The 23,672-nt window shown below is 39.0% G+C and overlaps 1 protein-coding gene across 19 annotated transcripts in view; it reads right to left on the bottom strand.

Moving 5' to 3' along the window:
- LOC113650773 (ryanodine receptor 1-like) overlaps positions 1–23,672 on the bottom strand; it is a 101,991-nt gene that overhangs the window by 29,091 nt on the left and 49,228 nt on the right. For 14 of the 19 annotated variants that reach the window (XM_047822342.1, XM_047822341.1, XM_047822347.1 and 11 more), the window contains 34 exons: positions 23,338–23,470; positions 23,155–23,249; positions 22,939–23,074; positions 21,485–21,668; positions 21,288–21,396; positions 20,817–20,937; positions 20,570–20,739; positions 19,276–19,496; positions 18,853–18,943; positions 18,611–18,751; positions 18,354–18,514; positions 16,997–17,075; positions 16,820–16,909; positions 16,586–16,723; positions 16,429–16,506; positions 16,248–16,323; positions 15,738–15,861; positions 15,085–15,200; positions 14,885–14,952; positions 14,673–14,794; positions 14,311–14,360; positions 12,252–12,312; positions 11,488–11,614; positions 11,251–11,359; positions 10,408–10,489; positions 10,164–10,294; positions 9,185–9,505; positions 8,558–8,798; positions 8,083–8,170; positions 7,685–7,777; positions 6,803–6,817; positions 1,254–1,424; positions 804–863; positions 476–610 (listed from right to left, as the gene is read on the bottom strand). In XM_047822342.1, the coding sequence (XP_047678298.1) occupies positions 476–610; positions 804–863; positions 1,254–1,424; positions 6,803–6,817; positions 7,685–7,777; positions 8,083–8,170; positions 8,558–8,798; positions 9,185–9,505; positions 10,164–10,294; positions 10,408–10,489; positions 11,251–11,359; positions 11,488–11,614; positions 12,252–12,312; positions 14,311–14,360; positions 14,673–14,794; positions 14,885–14,952; positions 15,085–15,200; positions 15,738–15,861; positions 16,248–16,323; positions 16,429–16,506; positions 16,586–16,723; positions 16,820–16,909; positions 16,997–17,075; positions 18,354–18,514; positions 18,611–18,751; positions 18,853–18,943; positions 19,276–19,496; positions 20,570–20,739; positions 20,817–20,937; positions 21,288–21,396; positions 21,485–21,668; positions 22,939–23,074; positions 23,155–23,249; positions 23,338–23,470 (4,137 nt within the window). The remainder of the gene's footprint in view (positions 1–475; positions 611–803; positions 864–1,253; positions 1,425–6,802; positions 6,818–7,684; positions 7,778–8,082; positions 8,171–8,557; positions 8,799–9,184; positions 9,506–10,163; positions 10,295–10,407; positions 10,490–11,250; positions 11,360–11,487; positions 11,615–12,251; positions 12,313–14,310; positions 14,361–14,672; positions 14,795–14,884; positions 14,953–15,084; positions 15,201–15,737; positions 15,862–16,247; positions 16,324–16,428; positions 16,507–16,585; positions 16,724–16,819; positions 16,910–16,996; positions 17,076–18,353; positions 18,515–18,610; positions 18,752–18,852; positions 18,944–19,275; positions 19,497–20,569; positions 20,740–20,816; positions 20,938–21,287; positions 21,397–21,484; positions 21,669–22,938; positions 23,075–23,154; positions 23,250–23,337; positions 23,471–23,672) is intronic. The other 5 variants (XM_047822344.1, XM_047822348.1, XM_047822358.1 and 2 more) reach the window with 1 other exon arrangement.

Raw genomic sequence — 23,672 nt, 5'->3', positions numbered from 1 at the left:
GAAATCATGGTTTGGTCGAAAAATTTAGCACTTAGATGTAAATTATATGTCTGACTGAAGAATTTTTTTGTTTATTACTGAACACTGGATTTTATAACATATTTGTTAGCACTTTTTTGGATGTGTAATTAAGGATTTGTGTTAGTATGTCAGAGACTGGGACTATGTCCTGTCAGAGCACTAGGGGGCGCTGGTAGGTGTACCATTGTTTCCCATTACTCCTAATGTGTCTTGTTATTTCTTCCCACACAGATTTTTTTGTTACAGGACCATTTTTTGCTTTACTGACCATGCCTTTGGATTATGTTTTGTTATTGTTCTCTGTGTTTATTAAAGATCTGCACATGGATCCTACACCATCTGTTTCAGAAGATTCATTACAGATTTATTGGTCACGGTTCTATATAAAACTACCATAAATAAGGTTGTGAGATGTTTCGAATATTTTAGGGATGTTCCTGTGTGTCCTGCTTACTACTTCGATGTGGTAAAGCACAGCAGAAACTTCCTGAACTCTCTTCACAATTTTCTCAGGATTTTCAGCATCTTCCGCCTTGCCTGAGGTTTCTTTAAACAGCGCCATCTGCCAGCGCATGGAGGGGTCCTCCACCTACACACAGCCATAGAGAGAATGAGATTACACACACACACACAAACACACACACAGACACACACACACACACTGGGCATAGATCCACAGCTCTACCCATCACACACACACACACACACACACACACACACACACACACACACACACACACACACACTCACACACACTCACACACACACGTTTCTATTCTCACCTTGCCTTGCAGATGAAGGTTATTCTGCAGGAACTCTCTCACTTCCTCATCTGTGTCTTTCTGTAATACGCAGAAAAATAGAGACTCATTAATAACCTTCTCTGAATGCTTTCATCCTCTATTCTTTCATCTGAAGTGCAGTGAGCTCTAAATAAACAAATAAAAAAATTAAAAAAGAAAAAAATAAGTATATAAATGAACGAACAAACAAATAAACAAATAAATAAATAAAACGGCAATCATCACTGCTGAATTCTATCAGACTGTTCAGATGTTGATTCATTTCCTAACAGCAGCTTCAATCGCAGGTTTATTATTAATGCAGTTTTCGTAATACAGTATGTCAATAGTAATGAATGTCTTATATGCTGGAAATGATCTGTAATGATCTCTCCAATAACTCAACCTAAACTTTTATCCTCTTATTGGCAGCGATTAGTCTCCCTTTACCAGAGAATAACGGATCTTGGCCAAGTTGATGAGCTCTTGATCTGCAGGAGAACACATGTTCAGACCGATGGGCAGGAGTTTCTTCAGAGCAGCTACAATCAGCGAGGTTTGGACCGAGTAGCGATCACCACGCTTCTTCTTCTTCGCACGCTCTGCATCAGCACCACCACCCTGGAAAGATCTCACATAGTTAGAAGGCAACGATGAACATTCCTGAGGAGTCTTAATCCTGGGGAATACGGGATGCGTTTATTTTACCCAGGGACTGTGTGCAGAATAAGGGTTAAGTAATAGAAAAATGTTCACTATAAAAATACTAAAAGCCAAAAACATGAAGGAAAATTACAAAATAAAAAGGTATCTAATGTATCAGTTATGTGATGAAAATATCGAATTACACAATACGTTAAGATTTTTTTAATCCACCACCAAAATAGTTACAAAAAACAATAATAATAATAATAATAATAATAATAATAATAATTATTATTATTATTATTATTATTATTATTATTATTATTATTATTATTATTATTATTATTATTATTATTATTACCTTAAAAATATCAGCTATATTTACCAAATTATACAATATTTCTACAATGCCCTTATGTAAACCCTCATAACATTAAAAAAAAAAAAAAAAGAACTTAAAAAGAACTTAAAATATTAAGCACAGAATAATGCTGGCAAAAATGTTAAGGAAAGTAAAAAAATATTTAGGAAAAACAAACAAACAAACAAACAAACAAATAAATAAGTTATTTAAATTTTAATTTAATAAGTTATTCCCTTCTGGATATAAAATATTGAATTATACAATATTTCTATGATGCCCTTGTTTAAACGCTCATAACTTAAAAAAAATGTTAAATAAAAAATCTAGCACAAAAAAAACTGATGGAGAAAAACAGATTACAATTTTTCAGATTAAAACTATTTTTATCTGAATATAGCTCTACTAAATTTAAAATATTTCTACATCGCCCATTTTAAAACTTTTGTACCATGTGGCATTTTCATGTTTTATTTTTTCCCCTTTTCATTATTTTGCAAAAAGGAATGAGGGTGATTTGTGTTTTGGGGGAAAGTTTAGTGTCACTAACACCATGCAGCATGTCAGGCAGATGTCAGACATTAAAACACATCACAGTAAACAGTGTAGTGCAGTTGGGGAAGTGCAGATTAAAGACAGAGGAGGTTAGAAGTGAAAGAGCAGGTAAGAGAAAGTATTGCATCATTGCACATGTGACACGTTTCCAATGTCAGTTCCCCTGTGTAGTTACACAGCAAACTCAAAAACAAGCAGCAGGCTACAGGAGCTTTCTGTGTCACCCCAAAGCCTCTCACTCACCCACACACACACACACACACACACACACGTGCACACACACACACACACACACACACACACACACACACACACACACACACACACACACACACACACACACACACACACACACACAAGCATTCCAGGTGCAGGACCCAGTTGCTGACTGTTATCTGCTGCTGTGTGAGCATGTGCTTATGTGTGTTAGGCAAGGAAGGACCAGAAGAGATCATCCTCCAGTGTGTGATTCTCAAGCCTCCTTAAATCAAGACTATACTGTATATAAGCCCATAAACATTTAAAAAGGGTGGTGAGGGTGAGATGGGTGACATCATCAGCTACATCTAGGGAACACTTTAACACTGTGAATACAGGTCTCAGGAAAAAATGGCAAATGCTGTCATGACTTTTTTCTTCTATTGCCATTATATAAGATATTTTATACCACAGTCATGACTATATTCGCTTCTGACGGAGAAGTCGGTGTCAGTTATTATCTTTAAAACCACATTTCTGTGAAATAGATGCGAGGTTTATGAATATAGATGGACTCGGTCTAACAGAGTGAGGCACGATATTAATATAACGACTGATATGGTGCTAGATTAAGGTGGAGTAATGTGGTCTCGCCTTGCAACCAATGGAAGCTTGGCATGGTTATGACTGGTTATGGTTATGACTCCAGGTTTTGATCAGGGTTTAAGCCCCAACACTGTCAAGCTGCCCCTGTGGGGACCATAAGCAACACCCTAAACCCTATCTGCTCCAGTGGTGCTGTATTACAGCTGACCCTGTGCTCTGACCCCAACCTCCGTTGAGATATGTAAAGAAAGAATTTCACTGTTCTGTAATGACTGTGTGACAAAATAAAGGTTTCTCTTCTCCATGGTGAAGCTTTCTGTGAGAAGATTCTGTATAAAACATATAGAACAATATAGGAAGGAGTCTCCAGTGTCAGTGCTACAGAAAGACAGCTTTTGTAGTTTCTCTGTAGAGTGAAAAGCTGGCTGTTTTTGTCTTAGCTTATTAAGAGAAAGAACACGAGGTCCTGGTGAAGGAGCGACTGTCTGCGATAACGTCGGATGAACGTCTGGAACGTATGGTATGGAGACGCGGCGATATCGTATCGTATCAGTTTAAGTAATACGCATCATTACACCAGTAACTGCTACACAACTGGATAGCAGTCAGGTGGTTAAATATTTAGACAAACAGCTCAATGGCAGACTTTCAGAATTTAAGTTACATCGCCATCTGGTGAAGTCTGTAGGAATTACAGCCTTTTTTATATCTGACCATGTTTTTTAAAACATGGTCATACATTCTTCTTCATCCTTTGCAGTGAACAACTGGCTGAAATCTGGAACACACAGACACTTGGTTTCTTCCCTTCTTTCTTCTCTTCTATGTCTTGGTTTTGGGTTGATTTCAAAGTGTCCTTCAGGTCACATGTAATAAGATTTAAAGCATTTGGCTGAATATGAGCAGATATTGTAGGAAACCACGCAGACCAACAACATGACATGAAGTGCTTGAGATCAGAAGCAGTTCCTTCACTTCTCCAAGCTTTTCTCTTTCCATCATTTTGACCATCATGACCTTTGTCTTGTCTGTCTCTGGATGTTGGTCCAGAGGTTTACATGCTTTTTTATGCAGATGTTTTATAGACTCTAATCTGGATTTACGTCTTGTGAAGTCTTTGTGGAGCTGTTAAGAGGGATTTCTTAAATGTTTTATTTATTTTTTAACAGGAAGCAGTCAAATGCTTTAACCACTGAGCTACTATATGTTTGGTCATCATCTAACACATCCTTTGGTCTTCTTCTCTTCCTGAGCACCGTAAGGCACGACACCACAGAGGAGGTGTTGGTCAGACTAACGTGCGTTTTTCTCTCTTGTTATTCACAAAGCGACAGCTGGACGCCAAGGACAACGTGCCCTGAGCCTGCCACTGTTTCCAGCTTCCTGGGCACTGCCATACGCCCGCTCGGCTTCCAGACCTCCGCACAGCTCCCTTGTTAACCAGGCTCCAAGAAGCCGCCTGCTCCAGCACAACGTCTTAACTCTAACTGAACCCAGTCACTCCTTTGAAATTCTGCTTTGAATAAATTGCTTAAAATAAAGACTCGGTCTGTTCTCACTCCTCATGTGTCTCCAACCCACTCACAGGCTTATGCATGACACTGTTTCTTTTATTTGGGGCTTTTATATAAAAATGTACCGGAATTCCGACAGTACATCATTATTCTTTTTCATCATAATTAATTTCAGCTTGTATAACCTGACAAAAATGTAAAAAAAAATAACAGCAGTATGTCAAAGTCCAAATATTGACGGACCTAACAGGCACGTCGTGAGGACTCATGACAGCTTATGTCTAGGGATGTACCGATCCGATATTTATCGGTATCGGCGCGGATCCAAGCATTTTGAGTGGATCGGGTATCGGTGGTGCGTGACCGATCCAAATCCGATACCCGTGGTCATGGGCGTCAGAACCATTATATATGAGTGGGACAAAACACAGCCACTTTTTAAGACCAATAATATTGGACCCACACACTTTTACCGTCTCTATTCAGCGCATATGTCTTTTTTTATTACTTTTCAGAGCGCCGCCAGTCGAATCCATTCCGCTTGAGGAATGCCCTAATAAATTAAACTCCATTCCGCGTTTTACCTACAGCATTGACCACGCTCCTGCATCCTGAAATCCATGCCATGGGCGTCGGAACTATTATATGTGTGTGGGACAGGACACGCCCACTTTTTATTTACTTCCGACGCCCATGTCCATGGTTGTTGATTAAAGAACAGCAAACATCATAGACTATTGCTTAAACTTAGAAGAAAAATACACTTATAGATTAAATTGCATTAATGAAAATAAATATAATAAATTCTATAGGAAATATGTTGCACAACCGCCTGTGAAAGACAGCAAGTTTAGCAGGCGTCCTTTCTATTTACCTCAGCGCGTTAAACATGTCGCTCGTTTGGGTGCAAGGTTTACTGTTTAATATTTACATTGTGTTTCAAGAGTTCTAATATAAGATTCAGTTTAGAATATTGCCTTTTCTTCGGAAAATAATTTAATTTAATAATTGCAGTATATATGGTTTACATTGTTATAACTGTTAAATGTACTGTTTGCTACAGCATTAATACTTTTTTAAGGTTTCTTGTCTTTTCATTTTTCATACAATAATGGGCATGTTTGTATTTTTTGACAAACAAATAAATCTTAATAACGAAGCGAATTGTACATTCTTTAGTTTTAAAGGTAGAAAAGAACACTCGGATCGGATCGGTATCGGACGATACTGGCAAACACCGGTATCGGAATCGGATTGGAAGAGAAAAAGTGGTATCGGTACATCCCTACTTATGACACATGACATCTTAACAACTATGTGCTCATGTAACTCGTATGATACAGAGACCAGGTAAAGTGTTACCTAAATCTACAATCTGTCAATGAACTCGAAAGGTATTTTAGGAGTACAAGGCTTTGTGTGAATTAGAATGAAGGGGGGTCAGTAATCAGATGAGAAATGGGATGAATTTAGAAACTCATGCCCACCCCTCCACAAAATACCCACATTTTCCATGATGCCACACTCACGATGTAGAAAATATTTTGGACTTATATATTGGGCAATGACGTGTTTGTATTTGCATTAAGAATGGCTAAGAAAGATGAGGTGATCAAAGGAAAACCCTGCAAGGAAGCTTCACCACCAAACAAGAAAATGCAATAAAAAAGAATATAAAAAAAAAAAATAAATAAATAAGAAACAAGATCCAGCAGGTGGCAAACCCATCAAACTCATCAACTCATCAGCAGGGAAATGGGACTCGAACCCAGCAGCAAAACCAGCAGCTGAACAGAGTGCCATGATCCTGATCCTGCAAACTAGAGCTGAGAACTTTCATCAAATGCTTTAACAAACGCCTGCTCGCACACACACCCTGGCATCCAACGGGTCACAAAATGTGGTGATTGGTCAAGAATTTGCACAGAGATTAAGGAAAAGCTTCCAGATTTATCGCTGTGGATTTTTAATAAGCTTGTGTGTGTGTTTGTGTCTGTATACTGTAAGTGTTGTATTTTCCTTAGGTGCCAGTGTGTGTGTGCAAGTTTGATAGAAAGCCTCGGCGATGTGGTGCCATGCGAAACAGCACAGCTTATTGTCGTGCACAAGTGTGTTCTGACCTCTCCATCCCCAGCCTAGAGAACCCGGAGTCCACACCAGGACAGAACACACACACATACAGAGTTCACGGTTAACATCCTGGCTTCGTTGTGTACTCCGACACAAAAGATGAAGACAAAACGGCAACACCAAACAAGAAGAAACATCGCTTTGGCATAATGACAAGATTTTCTTGAGAATAAAGCGAGGAAATGATGACAAATAATAAACAGTTCATGGTTACGCTGCTTTGTAGCGACGTATTTGACTATAATCTGATCGAGCTACATTTCTGAGGCAAAATGAACACTATTAAACATTATTACACACTTTAAAAATCCACAATAAATAGAATACAGAAGAAAATGTCATTTGGCTAACAAAATACTGCTAAATATATCTGTGAAAATAGTGGCTTGCAAAAGTATATACACCCCCCCCCCCCCAACCATTTCCTTCTGCCTCTACGTTTTCCTCTAGGTGGAGTCCATTTTTCTTTAATCGATTAATTTTGGGTCTGTTAGAAGTTCAAAAATCGATTATCGATAATTTAGCTACTAAATTAGGTACTACTTTTCCATTTTGACAAAATTTTGCAAGCTTTATTGATTAATCACACACATTTCAATATTCAGTATTTGAGGAGGGGTAAATATTTATGCAAAGCACGATGTATATATTTGAAAGGGTTCATGGTTTTATATATATATATATATATATACTGTATATATATATATATATATATATATATATATATATATATATATATATATATACTGTATATACCCATCCAAATTAAACAAACACACAAAATGAATAGAAGAATTAACGCAGAGTAAGAAGATCATCGTGCCGAGCTCTGTGAAGAACGACATTGTGATTCTTTCATTAAAAGTGCTCACCTTGCTCATCTTGCTCTTGCTGTCAGCGGTGAGGAAAGACATGTTATTAATCTCGTTCATCACCACAAAGTTCTGCTCCTCACGCTTGAAGTTCTGCAAAGGTCAGAAAAGCACAAACAACAGTTGGTGGCTTTAAGTAAGGAAATCAGAATAAAAAAGCAAGAAGTCCGTCATGATGGCTTGGACAATTCCCTGCTAGAACACTAGGGGGCGTTTTGAGCCACATGCTTTTGTGCTCTCATGTGTGTTTGCCTTGTCCGATCCTTATCCCCTTTGTTGTTTTATCATTAAAACCTCTGTCTGTTTTCAATGCCTGCATTTAGATCTGGATTTCTGTTTTCTTAAAGGCACCGTTTTTAGACGACGTCTTTGGAAAAGATGCATGTATGTAGACTCACGTGAGATTTCGACCAGAAGATGAAAACCTCTCCAACCATCCTGAACAGTTCTTCAGCATCAGGATCAGGGCAGGTTAACCATCTCGCTCTTAAAAAGAAAAAAAAAAAAAAAACACAACACAACATATAAAGTTACATCTCGGTGTCACTCATTAGATCTGATTAGATCCTAGAGTTCAGAATTATTTCCAAAATAAATCTGCCTTGGATTTTGGCACAGAAACAGAAATAACATTTAAATATTAACCTTGCACACGGGGTTCGTTACAGAACGATAAGCTAATCTTTATACTGTATATCACAGCTTATGGCTGTTTAAAAACACATAAGCTGGTGGTTAAAATTATATAATAGAGAAGAAGACATTATTTGTCACATAGCTATACAGTGCAGTGTACATAGAAGTTCTGTACAGTGGCAGCTTGGCAGTGCTGAGACTTAAACACTGATCCCAGAGCCTTTTATTGCACAGCACCTGTTGTTGTCCACATAGCGGATGAGCAGTGGATAGAGAGCGTACAGGTCCCTGCAGAGCACAGCAAACTCGTCTCGGATCGTGCCTTCCTCACTGTCCACCTCCGTCTTGCCCTCCATACGCAGCTGCTCCTCCTCAGCTACGACCTTCCCCGAGCGCTTCTTCAGCTTCTCCATAGTAGGGATGAAGTGAGACTTTAGCATCTCTGGCTTGGCTCTGCTAACGATGGGCTGGGCAAAAACTGAACGAGAAAGAAAAGGATGTTGGGGCAGGAGCATGAATAACGTTGGTTATTTTATTCTGCTCAATAACCAGAACCGACGCAGAATGTGTCACAATATTCCAGACTAAAAAAAGGATTCATGAGCAAGCTTCAAGAAATATTATACTGTACGAGTCTATAAGTGTTTCAGCTCCTCCTTGGAACACAGGAATAATACATTCTAGGAAAATCGCATCTTTTTTTGTATGTATTTAAAGGATGAGACATTTGAGCTACCAACACCATGTTAATTATTGTGTTTCCGAGAACAAGAACAAAAATGATGTCAGAGATTTCAGGTCAAGAAGAAACATCAATAAGAGCAATAAATTGCTAATAAGGTTTAACCCGTGTGACACACTAACCGGCAAGTCTCTTCATCCAGGAGGCCTCGTCGATGCCAAGGTTGTTGACAACGATCTTCATGATGCTGCCAAGCAGCTGGTTGAGGTGTTCAGAGTAGACATCAGTGCAGATTTGGCCCTCGAGCTCAGGGAAGTTCTCAGGCCCTCGTTCCCACCAGCGCAGGAGGTAGTTACACAGCATGGGCAGCGTGATCTCGATCACGTGAGGCATCTCAGTGTAACGAGCTCCAGACTCGGCCAGGTCACCGATCTCTTTCATGAGCACGTCCAGCTCTGGGATGTCCAAGCACAACTCCTCCACCTGACTCGGGAGACCGAGGACTAAAGACCAAGGAGGACAGACAGATTGTAGGTCTACTGTATAAACACTTTACTCAATATTCTTATTTTGAGTTACAGTAAATTCTAAAATTCAAGCTAATTTGAAGCTTATTTTTAAATCAAAACCACATAGAAACAAATTTTCCAGATCCTTCATTATTAAGATGAGAACAAATGCATAATGATTTGAATTCTCCAGATAAAAAAATCCTTCCTTTTAAAAATCTTCCCTTTTAAAAATCCTCCCTTTTAATGAATGTTTTATTTCATTTTGAAGCATTTAACAAGTGTACTATTTGCAATATTACATATTTACAATAAATTCAATTCCTTTGTCATTCAGTATGTTACGTTTAATTATTTCTTTGATTGCTTTATTTTTATTTTATTATATTATATATTATTACTGTTTTTATTTTGACTCATTTATTTGTCATAAAACCATTTCACTGGATTTTTACTGTGTATGACTGTAATACTGTATGAAAATATTTTTACATAGAGAAAGTTCCAAAAGTAATGGCACTGATTTCTCTGTACACATTCTTAGAATTATTGAACCGTATTGAACATCTCACTGCTCTCCGAAGGGTTCAACATAGAGAGAAACCTCTTTTTAAGAGTGTGATTGACACAAGAGAAGGAAACTGATGCTCACTTGCTCGCTCTCTTGGTGTCTTTGTTGTGTAGACTGAGTATGTGTTGAACTCATTAAGCCGAGGCTCCAGAAACGCCACAGGCATGGCAGCAGCCAAATGAGCCAGACACTCACCAAGAGCAGGCCTCAGCCTGGGAAACAGAGCATTACACACACCTAACAAACCTCATGTGACATGAGCCATGAGTGAAGGTGTTACATTTCTGACTATTTAAACATAAAAACTAGAAGAAGATTCACTCACCTTTCAGCGTGAGGGGTCTTTACTGTACCCACTGAGTAGATGCTGCACGTGAGACGATAGCAGGATATCTGCAAGTCATCCACTGGATGGATGGATGGATGGATGGATGGATGGAAGGAAGGAAGGAAGGAAGGAAGGAAGGAAGGAAGGAAGGAAGGAAGGAAGGGAGGGAGGGAGGGAGGGGGGAGGGAGGGAGGGGAGGAGGAATTGAGATAGTATGAATTAGGGATTAAGTTAAGTTGCAGTTCGTAGGAAGGATTTCTGTAATGAATTACTTACATTATATATTAATTAAGTCTTAAGTCTACCTTCATTAATTATTTACCTCCCCCCTTATCCTTCCTTCTTCCTTCTTTCCTTCCTTCCCTTTCCTTCCCCTCCTCCTTCCTTCCTTCCTTCTCTCTTCCCTCCTTCCCTTTCTTTTACTCTCTTACCTCCCTTACTACATGCGTCTGACCCTTCCCTTCCTTCTTTCCCTGCTTCCTTCGTTTTCCTTTCTTCCTTCCTTCTTTCTTCTTTCCTTCCTCCCCTTCCTTCTTTCGTTCTTTTATACTCTCTTTCCTCCTTCCTCCCCTCTCTCTCCTTCCCTCTCTGCCCTCCTCCGCCTCCCAATTTTCTTTTTTCTCACTCCCTCGCCCCTCTCCCCTCCCTCGCCCTCGCCCGCCCTCTCGCTCGCCCCCGCTCGCCCGCCCGCCAGCCGCTCCCCTCCCTGGCCCGCCCGCCCGCCCGCCCCCCGTCGCCCCGCCCGAAAGAAAGATGAGAAGATAGTACGTCCTGCAATCAAGCTACATTGTCAAGCTGCTAAAACATGAATGTCTGCCAGCGTTGGTGTGACAGACTTACAGATGACATCATCACCAAACTGGTGCTGAGCGATGTGGTCGAACAGGGACGTGAGCACTGGCAGCAGAGCCACGGTGGTGTAGTTAATGTTCTGAGACACACCTTTAACCTGTAAAGACAAAGATGTGTGCAGTGAGTCAGATAGTCAGTGGTTTGTGTTACAACAAGCATATGATTGTGTTGCATTAACAAAGCAGTGAAGACGTCTGAAGTCTGTTCCCCTGCTTCATCTCTCACCTGGTTTTTGGTGGACACCTTGCCCAGTTTAAGGTTCTCAACCATCTTCTCAATGTCATCAGCAGCGCTCTCAAAGAACGAACGGAGGCCTGCTTTTACGATCTCCGGTCCAGATTTCATCACAGTTCTGCAGAAAGAGGGAGTTACTTCGGTGCTTCTTGTAGTTGGTTTGTGACCTTTCACAAGTTTTAGAATCATCTAAAATAAAGATCTTTAACTGTCCAGCTTGAGCCTGTGACCATGAGAGCTAGATTCCAGATCACATGGCAGACAGGAGAGGAACCTGACATGATCATCTGCTGATCTTCTACTTTAAGTGTCCCTGTTTTCTTCTCACCATGGAGGTAAAGCGTGATAAGATGAGGTAAGATATCTCTCCTGGCAGCTTTCTAATTAACTACTCAGACCTGTTGTAGTTGTTTTTATATCAAATCCCAACAGATCATCAAGTTTATGAAATACTACATAACCACCTACAGTGTCACGGTTCAATTATTTCCCCTATTGTGATGTTTGATGTGAACGTTAACCGAAGCTCTCAATCTGCATCTGCACGATAAATGGATTCATTGTGCTGCTACGTGATTGGCTGACTGTATACCTGCATAAATAAGCAGGTGTATAGGTGTTCCTATTAAAGTGCACAGTCACAGTACATACATATTTGTGAGTATTTTTTTGAGTAAAAAAGAGAAAGCTTAGGTCAACAGTATACAAGCTACAGAAATAAAAATCTAAAAACTACAAACTCATCTCCACCGTACCTGGCATCCAGTGAACGAGACAGGATGTGTAAGCAGTTTACCACTGCTGAAGCATCAGTTCCTGTACACAACACATGTCATGAATACCAGTCAAATGTACAGTTTCCTTTAATAGAGCACTGAAGATCGCACCCCATTTCACTGAGAACTTAATCCTACTGCTCACTTTAAACCAGGATTAGTGTAAGAATTAGTGCTCTTTTTTTTTTGTTAAATTGTTTATTAGTAGACAACATTTGCCAGTATGATTTACCCATGCCAAGTCACTAAGCATCCTTCAGTGTCAGAAAAACATAATAAAAAAGTATTATTATTATTATTATTATTATTATTATTATTATTATTATTATTATTATTATTATTATTATTAAGTATTATAAGTATTATATTATTATATTAGTGTTGTTATTATAATTTATGTATTTATTTGCTTGTTTTTGTTTGTGTACTGCTTATTATTATTATTATTATTATTATTATTATTATTATTATTATTATTATTATTATTATTATTATTATTATAGCTGGTGTGGTTTATTCATTTATTTGTTTGTTTGTGTATTGCTAATAATAATAATAATAATAATAATAATAATAATAATAATAATAATAATAATAATATATTATTATTATTATTATTATTATTATTATTATTATTATTATTATTATTATTATTATTATTATTATAGCTGGTGTGGTTTATTCATTTATTTGTTTGTTTGTGTATTGCTAATAATAATAATAATAACAACAACAACAATAATAATAATAATAATAATAATAATAATAATAATAGTTGGTGTTATTATTATTATTATTATTATTATTATTATTATTGATGCATTCATACATTTTTATTTCAGAATGAGATTGAGAACATACCACTACTGATACCAAAATCAGTGACTAATGTCAATAAACATTTTATTGTACTTTTTCCACCATGTTTGTTATATTGTGTCTTTCCCAAATTCAAAGAACTGCTAAAAAACTTCGCACACACTCTGTCCAAAAACATTTAATAAGTTTAAATGTTTAAGTTTAAGCACAATATCTCTCTGCATTATTTATTTCATAAATAAAGATTATCGGAATCCCTTGGACCAACAGACGTTGTTTTCACTCACTTAGTTTTTTATTTCTAGTGTTGTATTTTAAAATGATGCTCTAGTTCTTCCTCCAGGAGGAGGAGATTTTCACAGTTGCTTTAGATCGCAATCACATACAGTATGTGAAGACTTTCTATGATACAGTAGCTGTACTTTTGTTCCACACACATGAACTGAACAAGGCTTGGTGTGAGTGCTGTTGTGATGATGTCACACGACGTGTCCTGGCTTAAAGTCGTATAAACTCTGTTGTCGTTTTTAAAATGTCACCCTCCTCCGAATATGTAAGAGTTTGCTTGATTTTTACGTTTATTTTTGGGTAGACTGAAAAATCATTGCATGTTAATATCACAAATATTATCTCGTCAGAGCATTTTTATCATTTTTATCGTTTCTTTTCAAGTACGGAAAAATAAGAATATAAATAATTGAATAGATTATGAGATGAACAATAGCAGATAACAGTATCGCTATTAACGCACCCTTCATTATTATTCTCATTTTCTGAGTGCAGTCATGGATGAAAGTATTGTACAGCATTGTGCTCTCTAATTCTAAGATCTTTATGAAATAAAACCTCGGTTTAAAAGAACTGCTCGACGATGACTACGGTCACAATGGTTGCAATGACAAAGCACATGCTGAATACTGCAAAAAAAAACTGGAGCCGTTTTTCTGTGGTTTGATTTTTTTGTAAAAGATCGAGTGCTTAATATCATTTGAAAGTAACGTCGTCTTGACTTTATCACCAAGTCAGCGCTGTGCTGCAAAGAGTTAAGCGAAGCACGGCAAATCACAGCAAGGCCACAGCAACAACGTGAGAGAGGAGGTGTGTTTATAAGGGAGAGAAATAAAAATAAAGGGAAGGAGGGAAAAGCAAAATGGAAGCTAGTATGAATTAGGATAAGAGAGATGGCCAGTGGCATCAAACCCTTACGCTGGTTTCTTACCAAAGAGGGAAACTCTGTGCCTCACTAGAGCAGCCAACTTACAGAAGATACTGAGGCATGAAGAAAGAGAGAGAAAGGGGGAGGGGGGGGAAGAGAGATGAAAGAATATGGGGGGAGGAGAAGAAAGAGGGTGAAGGTTTGAGCCATGAAAACAGAAAGGAAGAAATTAACATGGTCCAGTAAAACAATGAGGAGACAGAGAAAAGACAGGGCATTGGGACATGGAGTACCAGAGGAGGAAGAGGATACAAGGAGCAGATGCATCTTCATCATGTAAGAGCTTTCAAAAGCATTAAAGTTTGTTATCATTCGAAATATGCACCGCTCTGTTTGGTCTCTTTTAGCAACTGAAGGTAAATTACCTGGCAATCATCTCTTTTTCCTTGTTGGAGGCATGACCACCGCTGCCTAGAACTTTAGCAGGAGTGGAAAGGAAGTAGAGGCAGTGGTTTTTAAAGTACTGGTTAACCAGCGGCAGCAGGATCTAATAAAAAAACAACAACCATAGACTCTTTAATGGGCGCGATCATGGATTGGTGAGTTTTGCTAATTACAAAGAGTGAAGTTGTGTCACCTTGGCAAAAAATTTGATCTCCTGCTCGTGAGGGGATTTCTCGACTCTTCCACTACTCACAACAGCCTCTGGATTAACACACACACACACACACACACACACACACACACACACACACACACACACACACACACACAAATATCAACAGATATCACACTAAATTCCGAATGTTTTCACATGAAGCATTATCTGAGACTCACCCAGATGTGCAATGAACTCTTGCGCAATCTCCATCCATTTCAGCAGCTTCTGGAGGAAACCGTAAGCAAAACGTTTCTCGATGGAAGAGATCTCCTGCTCCATGTCCTTCAAACCCCTGTAGAGAGATAGGGAGAGAGAGGGGGGAGAGAGAGAGAGAGAGAGAGAGAGAGAGAGAGAGAGAGAGAGAGAGAGAGAGAGAGAGATAGGGGGAGAGAGAGAGATAGGTAGAGAGAGAGAGAGAGGAGAGAGAAAGAGAGAGAGAGACAGAGAGAGAGAGAGAGACATAGAGAGATAGAGATATAAGAGAGATATAGAGAGAAGAGAATAGATAATATTAGATTAGTATATTTACAGCAATATATATATATATATATATATATATATCTATATATATATTTGTTTACACCATATATATATATATCTATCTATCTATCTCTCTCTCTCTCTCTCTCTCTCTCTCTTTTTCTCTCATCTTTCTCTCTTTCTTTTTCTTTCTCTATCTCTCTCTCTCTTCTCTCTTTTTCTTCTCTCTTTATCTCTCTCTCTTCCCTCTCTTCTCTCTCTCTCCTCTCTCTCTTCTTCAAGTTTACCCCTCCCCTCTTTTTTTTTTAAACGTTTTACAACAGACTATAAGATAATAACTGTACTGTACCTAGTGACAGCATATCCTTCAAACTGGAGGAATTTCAGCAGGTCTTGGGCTTTCTCCCTGTCCCGGGCTTTCTCCTTGGCCGTCAGGGTGTCATAAGGGACAAGTAGGGGATGAGTACCACCACCTGTGGAATTGTTACAGAATGATTTGATTTTCCATTCAAGTCAAGAGAAATGACACAACAATTAAACAACACAGAAACTAAATAACAACGTATCTGTGCATCATGCTAACTAAGAAAGTCACTTTTGCTCCAAAGTATCTTAAAGTCAGGGAGAAAATAGGTCTCGAACATCTAAATAGGTCTTGAACATCTAATGGCGTAAAATTGACCAATCAGAGAGCAGTAAAAAAACATTTTCAGGAGAGGCTTGATTTTCTCCAGCAAATAGTCCAGGATTCAAATACTTGTACAGGTGAATTCAGATCATTCTCATCATTGATTGGTCAAAAAGACAAACAAACAAACAAACAAACATATAATAAATAAATTCAGCCTCTAGATCTCACCTTTGGCTTGAAGCTCCAGCTTCTTCTTCCTGCCCCAGGTATTGTGGTAATTTTCAGCCAGTTGTTCCGCCATTGACTAGATATTAGAGAAGCACACAGAGAAAGTTCTTTGTGCAAGAGCAACTAAGATAGATATTAATGTTCTGATATGTGTATATAAGGCTTTTATCCTATTGCATACCTGCAGCTCTCTGGACAAAGCCATGGTGGTTAAATCCACAGGCTGGGGTGAGTATCCCTGACTAGGATCATAAGTAGCCTGCAGGGATGCACAAACACATCAGGTTTAGACGGTCAGCCCTTTTTCTTTCATTTATCTTCTGTTTTCTCAGAGTTACCTGAGCGGTTTGTGAGATCTTCCTTGTGGCGGCTTTCTCAACCTTCTCACCCTCATCTCGAGCTTTCTCTAAAGTCCACTCCCAGGCCAGCATGGCTTTAATGGATTCTTTGATTGGCCAGCGGTAGATCTCCTTATCCTGATTAAAGACAGATCATACACACATGACGCAATCTGATCATTTTCCAGCGAAATAACCATGTGAATATAATACCCACAATGCACACATCCAGACCTTTTCAGAGAAGGTTTTATAAGGCCGAAGCATAGGATGAGTCTTCCCAATCTCATCCAGTGTCTCTCCGTAGGTCCAGTTATTTTGTGTCTAAACACAGAAAACTTTTGTTTTATAATGTAGTGTTTTTTTTACAGGTTAAATATTTGAGGTAAAATTTCTGGTCATGTGACTAACCTTCTCAAAGGCCCATCTATCGTGAGTGTGCTCTGCAAATTTGTTGATGAAGGCGTCTAGTTTCTCTGGGATGATGGTGCTGTGAGGAGACGAGCGAAGGGACAGGACGGACATTTTAGACAGCATTTATTTATAATAAATGTTTAATAGAAATTTTAGAGGTTAGTGTAAAACATCTGTCAAAGCTTTAACAAGACTTTCTGTAGAATCAGTAGATCATGTACACGAGTTGGTGCTCTGGTAAAGACCCAGGCATCATGACTCAGTTCCTGCCATTTAATAACAACAACATTTTTGATGCTTTATGTTGTTTAAGATAAATTATAAAAAGTTGTTTCTCACTAATTCATTTTGAACAAACTGAATACAGAAACATCAAATAAAGTTCAAAACATAACCAAGGCATGTAAACATTTGAGATCTTTAGGATTTTGGGATTTAAAATAGTTCACATCCCTTGGCTACTAAACTAAGGAACAGATTGAGATGCACATAAAATTTTGTAGTTTTTTTTCTAGAACTTTTATTATGCCCCAGAGCGATCTTAATACTGATGATGATGAAGCTGTAACTGAAGATGAATGTATGAATAAATAAATGGATGGATGGATTAATGAATGAATGGATATATGAATGGATGAATGAATGAATGAATGAATGAATGAATGAATGAGCAAACGTACAAATGATATGTTGAATGAATGAATGAATGAATGAATCCCACAGCAGCCCTTAGACCTTCATTATAATTGAGTTTTGATGTATATGTTGGAGACCAGTGTAATTATGTTGGAGACCAGTGTAATTATGTTAGATACTAGTGTCCAGTGTAATTATGTTGGAGACCAGTGTCCAGTGTAATAATGTTGGAGACCAGTGTATTTATGTTAGATACTAGTGTCCAGTGCAATTATGTTGGAGACCAGTGTAATTATGTTGGAGACCAGTGTAAACATGTTGGAGACCAGTGTAAACATGTTAGAGACCAGTGTAAACATGTTAGAGACCAGTGTAAACATGTTAGAGACCAGTGTAAACATATTAGAGACCAGTGTAAACATGTTAGAGACCAGTGTAAATATGTTGGAGACCAGTGTAAACATGTTAGAGACCAGTGTAAACATGTTAGAGACCAGTGTAAACATGTTAGAGACCAGTGTAAACATGTTAGAGACCAGTGTAAACATGTTAGAGACCAGTGTAAACATGTTAGAGACCAGTGTAAACATATTAGAGACCAGTGTAAACATGTTAGAGACCAGTGTAAATATCCAGGAGTACTCTTCAACAATAGCTTTTTTTAATTTTAATTTCATTTTCATTTCATTTTCTTTTTTTAATACTGAAGCTCACTCACTTGGTTGTCTCAACAGGCCTGGGATCAAAGTTGCCCTCAGCATCAACTGTAGCTTTTTTCTCTGTTGCAGAATAGCTGGCATCTACATAGTCAGGAGGAATGGCACCAGCGATGGCACAGATGCATGGCATCGCGATCTTAAACAGCTCTGCATCAAATTTCTGTCAAAACAATCCATGGGCTCGTCTTAGCAGATGTTCATTCCTAGATTACTTTTCTCAAAGCTCCCTGCTCACTTTCATGTATGTGGGTCTCACCTTGTGTGCTAGAGACTCAAAGATTCCCCAGAAAAGTTTGCGTGAGAGATGCAGCTCCTCCTCGGAGGTGGTGCCAAAATTTGCCCAGCCATTTGGAAGGCAGTAGTACTTCCAGCAGCGCTCATAGTGATTAGTCAGCAGCTGATATATATATGAGAAATAAAGATTAAATGCCTCATATGTAATCTTTAAAGGAATGAAGTGCAAGAGTGTGAAAACGAGCGAAGAACAAGCGGCCGTACTTTCAGAGGCATCTTGGCATATTCGTTGAGGATCGGCACATCGAATACAAGTCTACGCAACAGATGCTGCAGCATTGATGGGTGCAGGTACCTGAAAACAAACAAGCAGATGCTATGCTGCTAACATGGAAAATGTCAAACTGTCTACAAAAAGGTTTCTAAATATACTAAACCTTGTACTTGTACTTATACACAGATACCTACTATTTTCACATATTCTGTATCCTGAGATTATTATACACTGTAATCGATGGTTAAACAAAACTTCACCTGCTGCCTTAAAAAACGTGAGTAAACCAGCCAACACAATGGATCACTTCAAGCTTTAAAATCAATCAATTGGACAAATGGAGTGTAATATATACAGGATACATTAGAATAAAAATTCTGTTCAGTTTATTGATCAACAGAAGTCTCACTGACTTGACCAAGGACATGAGGCAGTCCTCGATGACATCACGCTGGGCTTTGGTGAGCGCGCGGCCACGGGACAGTCTGTAGATGGTATGCAGCATGGAGTCGATCATGATGGCGCGGTGGTCAGTACCCGCAAACAGCGGAGCGCACTTGGTCAGAAGCGGCAGCACGGCTGAACACAGATAACGGTTGAGCGCCAAGGCCATCTCTGTGGTGCTGAATGCCACCTAAAGATAAATACAGACAGAAAGGCGTCCAGATATTTTGTCCAGATATTTCCATTCAATGCCGTAAACCTAATCGCTTTTAGATTTTCATGTGTATTACAGTAGAATTAGGGTGACTGGATATCACACAAATCTATCTGTAAGTCTAATAAGACTAGGAAAGGTTTTTTTGAAGTTTTACAGTTTTTGCGAGTAAAATTAAAAGCAATTCGTATTTCTGATTGATCCAACAAATAAATACGATGCTAGGAAATATTTATTAATTTCATAAAACCAATGTGTTCTTTGATGTTTTTTATGATTGTATTAATTTACCTTCATTGCAAAGGTTTGGGTGAAGCTTTATGTGTTAGTCTAGATTTCTAGATAATTTACTATTTTCATTTCATTTCAATTCAATTCAGGGGGGCACGTTGGCTTAGTGGTTAGCACGTTCGCCTCACACCTCCAAGGTTGGGGGTTCGATTCCCGCCTCCGCCTTGTGTGTGTGGAGTTTGCATGTTCTCCCCGTGCCTCAGGGGTTGCCTCAGGGGTTTCCTCCGGGTACTCCGGTTTCCTCCCCGGTCCAAAGACATGCATGGTAGGTTGATTGGCATCTCTGGAAATTTGTCTGTAGTGTGTGAGTGAATGAGAGTGTGTGTGTGTGCCCTGTGATGGGTTGGCACTCCGTCCAGGGTGTATCCTGCCTTGATGCCTGATGACGCCTGAGATAGGCACAGGCCCATGACCCAAGGTAGTTCGGATAAAGCGGTAGAAAATGAATGAATGAATTCAATTCAGTTTACATTTATAGTAATACAGCTTTATAGGAATATAAATAGAATATTTTCCTTCTCTGTCTCACTCGTTTGAACCTAGTTCAGGCTTGGGAATGATGGGAGATGAAACGGATAACTTCTGACCATAAAAACCTCCATAATAATCTGTGTGGTGGAACTTTATTGGGAGACACAGAACTAACAGATATATAGTATAGAAATAAACAGTTTATATGTATCCAAGCATCTACAGTATGTTGTTAATGTACTTGTGTCTATCTTCCCTTATATGTTATAAAATAAACGACAGTTCACCGTGTCCAGAGATGCTGTGGCCCTCATGTCCGGGAGGAAGCCGACTTCCAGCACATGCAACAGAAAGTCTTGGTTATCAATACCATACACTCTGTCAAGGAACAACACCATGGAGGCTTTGTGGTCTGGGACAAAACTGGCAGACATCTTGGGCTCGACAATCTGGCCATCTATGGAAAGGAAAAACATTAGGGAAAGTATCATAAAAAAACGATGAATTGGAATTTTCTGTATCCTGCTAGCATACCTTTCCCATAGCTTGGGATCTGCACAGGAAGACTGATGACTCCTACCAGGTCTTCAATAGGAACCAAAGACCTCAAAATAGCTCTGATTCTCAAAGCCTCACCCTTACCAGCCTGGATCAACTGTGGAGACAAAGGACAGACCAAATATTTTTCTGGTAAATGATCCATTTTCTGGTAAATGATAGATAGATAGATAGATAGATAGATAGATAGATAGATAGATAGATAGATAGATAGATAGATAGATAGATAGATAGATAGATAGATAGATAGATAGATAGATAGATAGATAGATTATATATATATATATAAACACTACAATATATTTGACTTTAGAACTTCAATATAGGGCACAATAAGTTAAATGTAAGGTAGGAGTGCAGATATGAAACAAAATAAATCACAACTTAATTTGTAATCAAGAGGTTACAAATTTTCCGTACTCAGTGAGCATATTATATTTTACTCACGTGCATCTCAGGGGCACAGCGGCCCAGCAAGTCAATAAGTGCTGAGTAGAACGACATGATAGCATTCCCAAGATGCACCCTGTTCTCTTGTTGCTCCTCTCCACCGAACCTGAACCAATCACAGTATATAACACTTTAGAGACAGTTCATAAATAAAGTCAGCAGGTACTGTGGGATGAAGATTAATAAATCAGTACATGAAGCGTCTGTCTTTCTTCGGGGTCGGTCCATCCCTGGCTGGATCCTCTGAGATCTTAATGGCATCCTCCATCGCAGCCAGCAGTCCAGCTCCTCCCTCTCCTCTCAGGGCGGGGCCAAAGCACTCAGGACGGCGGATCAGCAGACGCACCACCACGTTAGCGTTCTCCTCTACACTCTCGCCTGCACAGGACGCTTCAGTGTAAGTCTCAGGAATACACTTAACTACAACTTCATAATACACAATACTCTTATGTACTATTCTAGATCTACTTGTTAACTAGTTCACTCAAAACAAAACAAAACAAAACAATATATATATATATCCTCCTGTTCAGTTGTGTCCATGTTAATTCATTGTAAGACTTTGTCATGTCTTACAAGACAGTGGTGTTAACATGAAGCTCATATGAAAGAAGACACTCAGAGATGTAAGAATTTATGAGTTTTATAAGTATTTCTGTTTTTTTTTCCCCTAGCCATAGGTTCAATAAATTTCTAGAAAAGTTTCAAAAGAAAAATTGTTCAAAACAAATGTTTCCAGCTTCAAAGTAAGCTTTGTGATATCAAACCCATTTCTGTTCTCTGACATTATTAATTAAAGGATTTAAAGGACTAAAAGGATAAAATGCTCTTACTTGTATATTTGATCTGTTTTAAAGTTTTTTAAATGTTTCAAAAGAAACAAATGATCTCCTGTTTTCTAGCAGGTATTCATTCATTTTCTACCGAACTACCTCGGGTCACCGGGAGCCTGTGCCTATCTCAGGCGTCATCGGGCATCGAGGCAGGATACACCCTGGACGGAGTGCCAACCCATCGCAGGGCACACACACACACACACTCTCATTCACTCACACACACACACACACTACGGACAATTTTCCAGAGATGCCAATCAACCTACCATGCATGTATTTGGACCGGGGGAGGAAACCGGAGTACCCGGAGGAAACCCCCGAGGCACGGGGAGAACATGCAAACTCCACACACACACAAGGCAGAGGGGGGGATCGAACCCCCAACCCTGGAGGTGTGAGGCAAACATGCTAACCACTAAGCGACCGTGAACCCCCACCCCCCACCCCCACCCCTCCAAGCTGGTATTAGTTATTCTAATTAGTTATTAGTTATCTGTCTCTCTTCAACCTCATTCTGAAGTTAATTCTATAAAAATGGCAAAAGCTTGTTTACTCTGTCAAATTATGCTTAATAAATCCTTCCTCATTCAAAGCTGTACCATAGCATGTCCCAGCTGGAACATCTTTCAGAGCATCAACGTCTTCTAGCCAATCAGAAGCCAGCATTCTAGTATAAGTAGATCTAATGGCTAAGCTGTAAATGTGCCTCATTATTATTCTGAAAAATATTTTATGCTCATGTTTTAAGTGCTGAAACAGAATGTTAAATTTGTGTAAAGGAAGCTGGGTGAAAAAAACAAAAAAACACTGACCGTTAACAAACACAGCGAATCGGAGGAAGTCCAGGTAGCGCTCTCCGCCGCTGGGGTTCCAGCCGATGTCTGGATAACCTTTAGACAAAAGCATTGGGCACATCTGCAGGCCACATCCAGCAAGATATGTCACCACCTAATAGAGAAGATTAACATTGTGAACATTTCTGTACGTCTTTCCATCTCTGCAGTTAATGCGTGGCTAAATGATCTCACCATCTCAAGGTCTTGCTCCTGCAGCGCTAAAGCCAGCTCGTTGTTGTCGATACAGGAAGCTGCAGCTACATCCAGGGGTGTAGATCCACGCATTCCTGGACAAATAACCTTCTTTTAGACACAGATCCCACATCATAATTTCCACATAATCATGTTTACTCTGAATTACACAGGCAGCCGTACCCAGGCCGATGCCACTGTTCTGAAGCAGGTAGGAAAGATGATCGAACATGGAGCGTTGGTTCTGACGACTGATGCGGCAGAAATAACACAGGAAGCGACAGCAGTTCGTCACCATTTGGGGGAATCTAATCTCCTTTTAGAAAGATTTATAAGCAGGTTAATCATTCTGATCTATTTGAAAAACAAACAAAAATAAATATTGCCCTTTACCCTTTTTACCAGTACACTGCCGGTCCATTCTGGTGACTTATGGGACATTTTAAATCCGTATAAAAAATTCATTATTTTATCGCCGCAAGTCTGATCTGAAATGAGTCAGAACATCAGTGTGAGAC

The sequence above is a fragment of the Tachysurus fulvidraco genome, chromosome 13, assembly GCF_022655615.1.
Source record: "Tachysurus fulvidraco isolate hzauxx_2018 chromosome 13, HZAU_PFXX_2.0, whole genome shotgun sequence".
Classification (NCBI taxonomy): domain Eukaryota; kingdom Metazoa; phylum Chordata; class Actinopteri; order Siluriformes; family Bagridae; genus Tachysurus; species Tachysurus fulvidraco.
The sequence above is the reverse complement of the archived record's forward strand: the minus strand, read 5'-3'. Positions and strand labels throughout refer to the sequence as shown.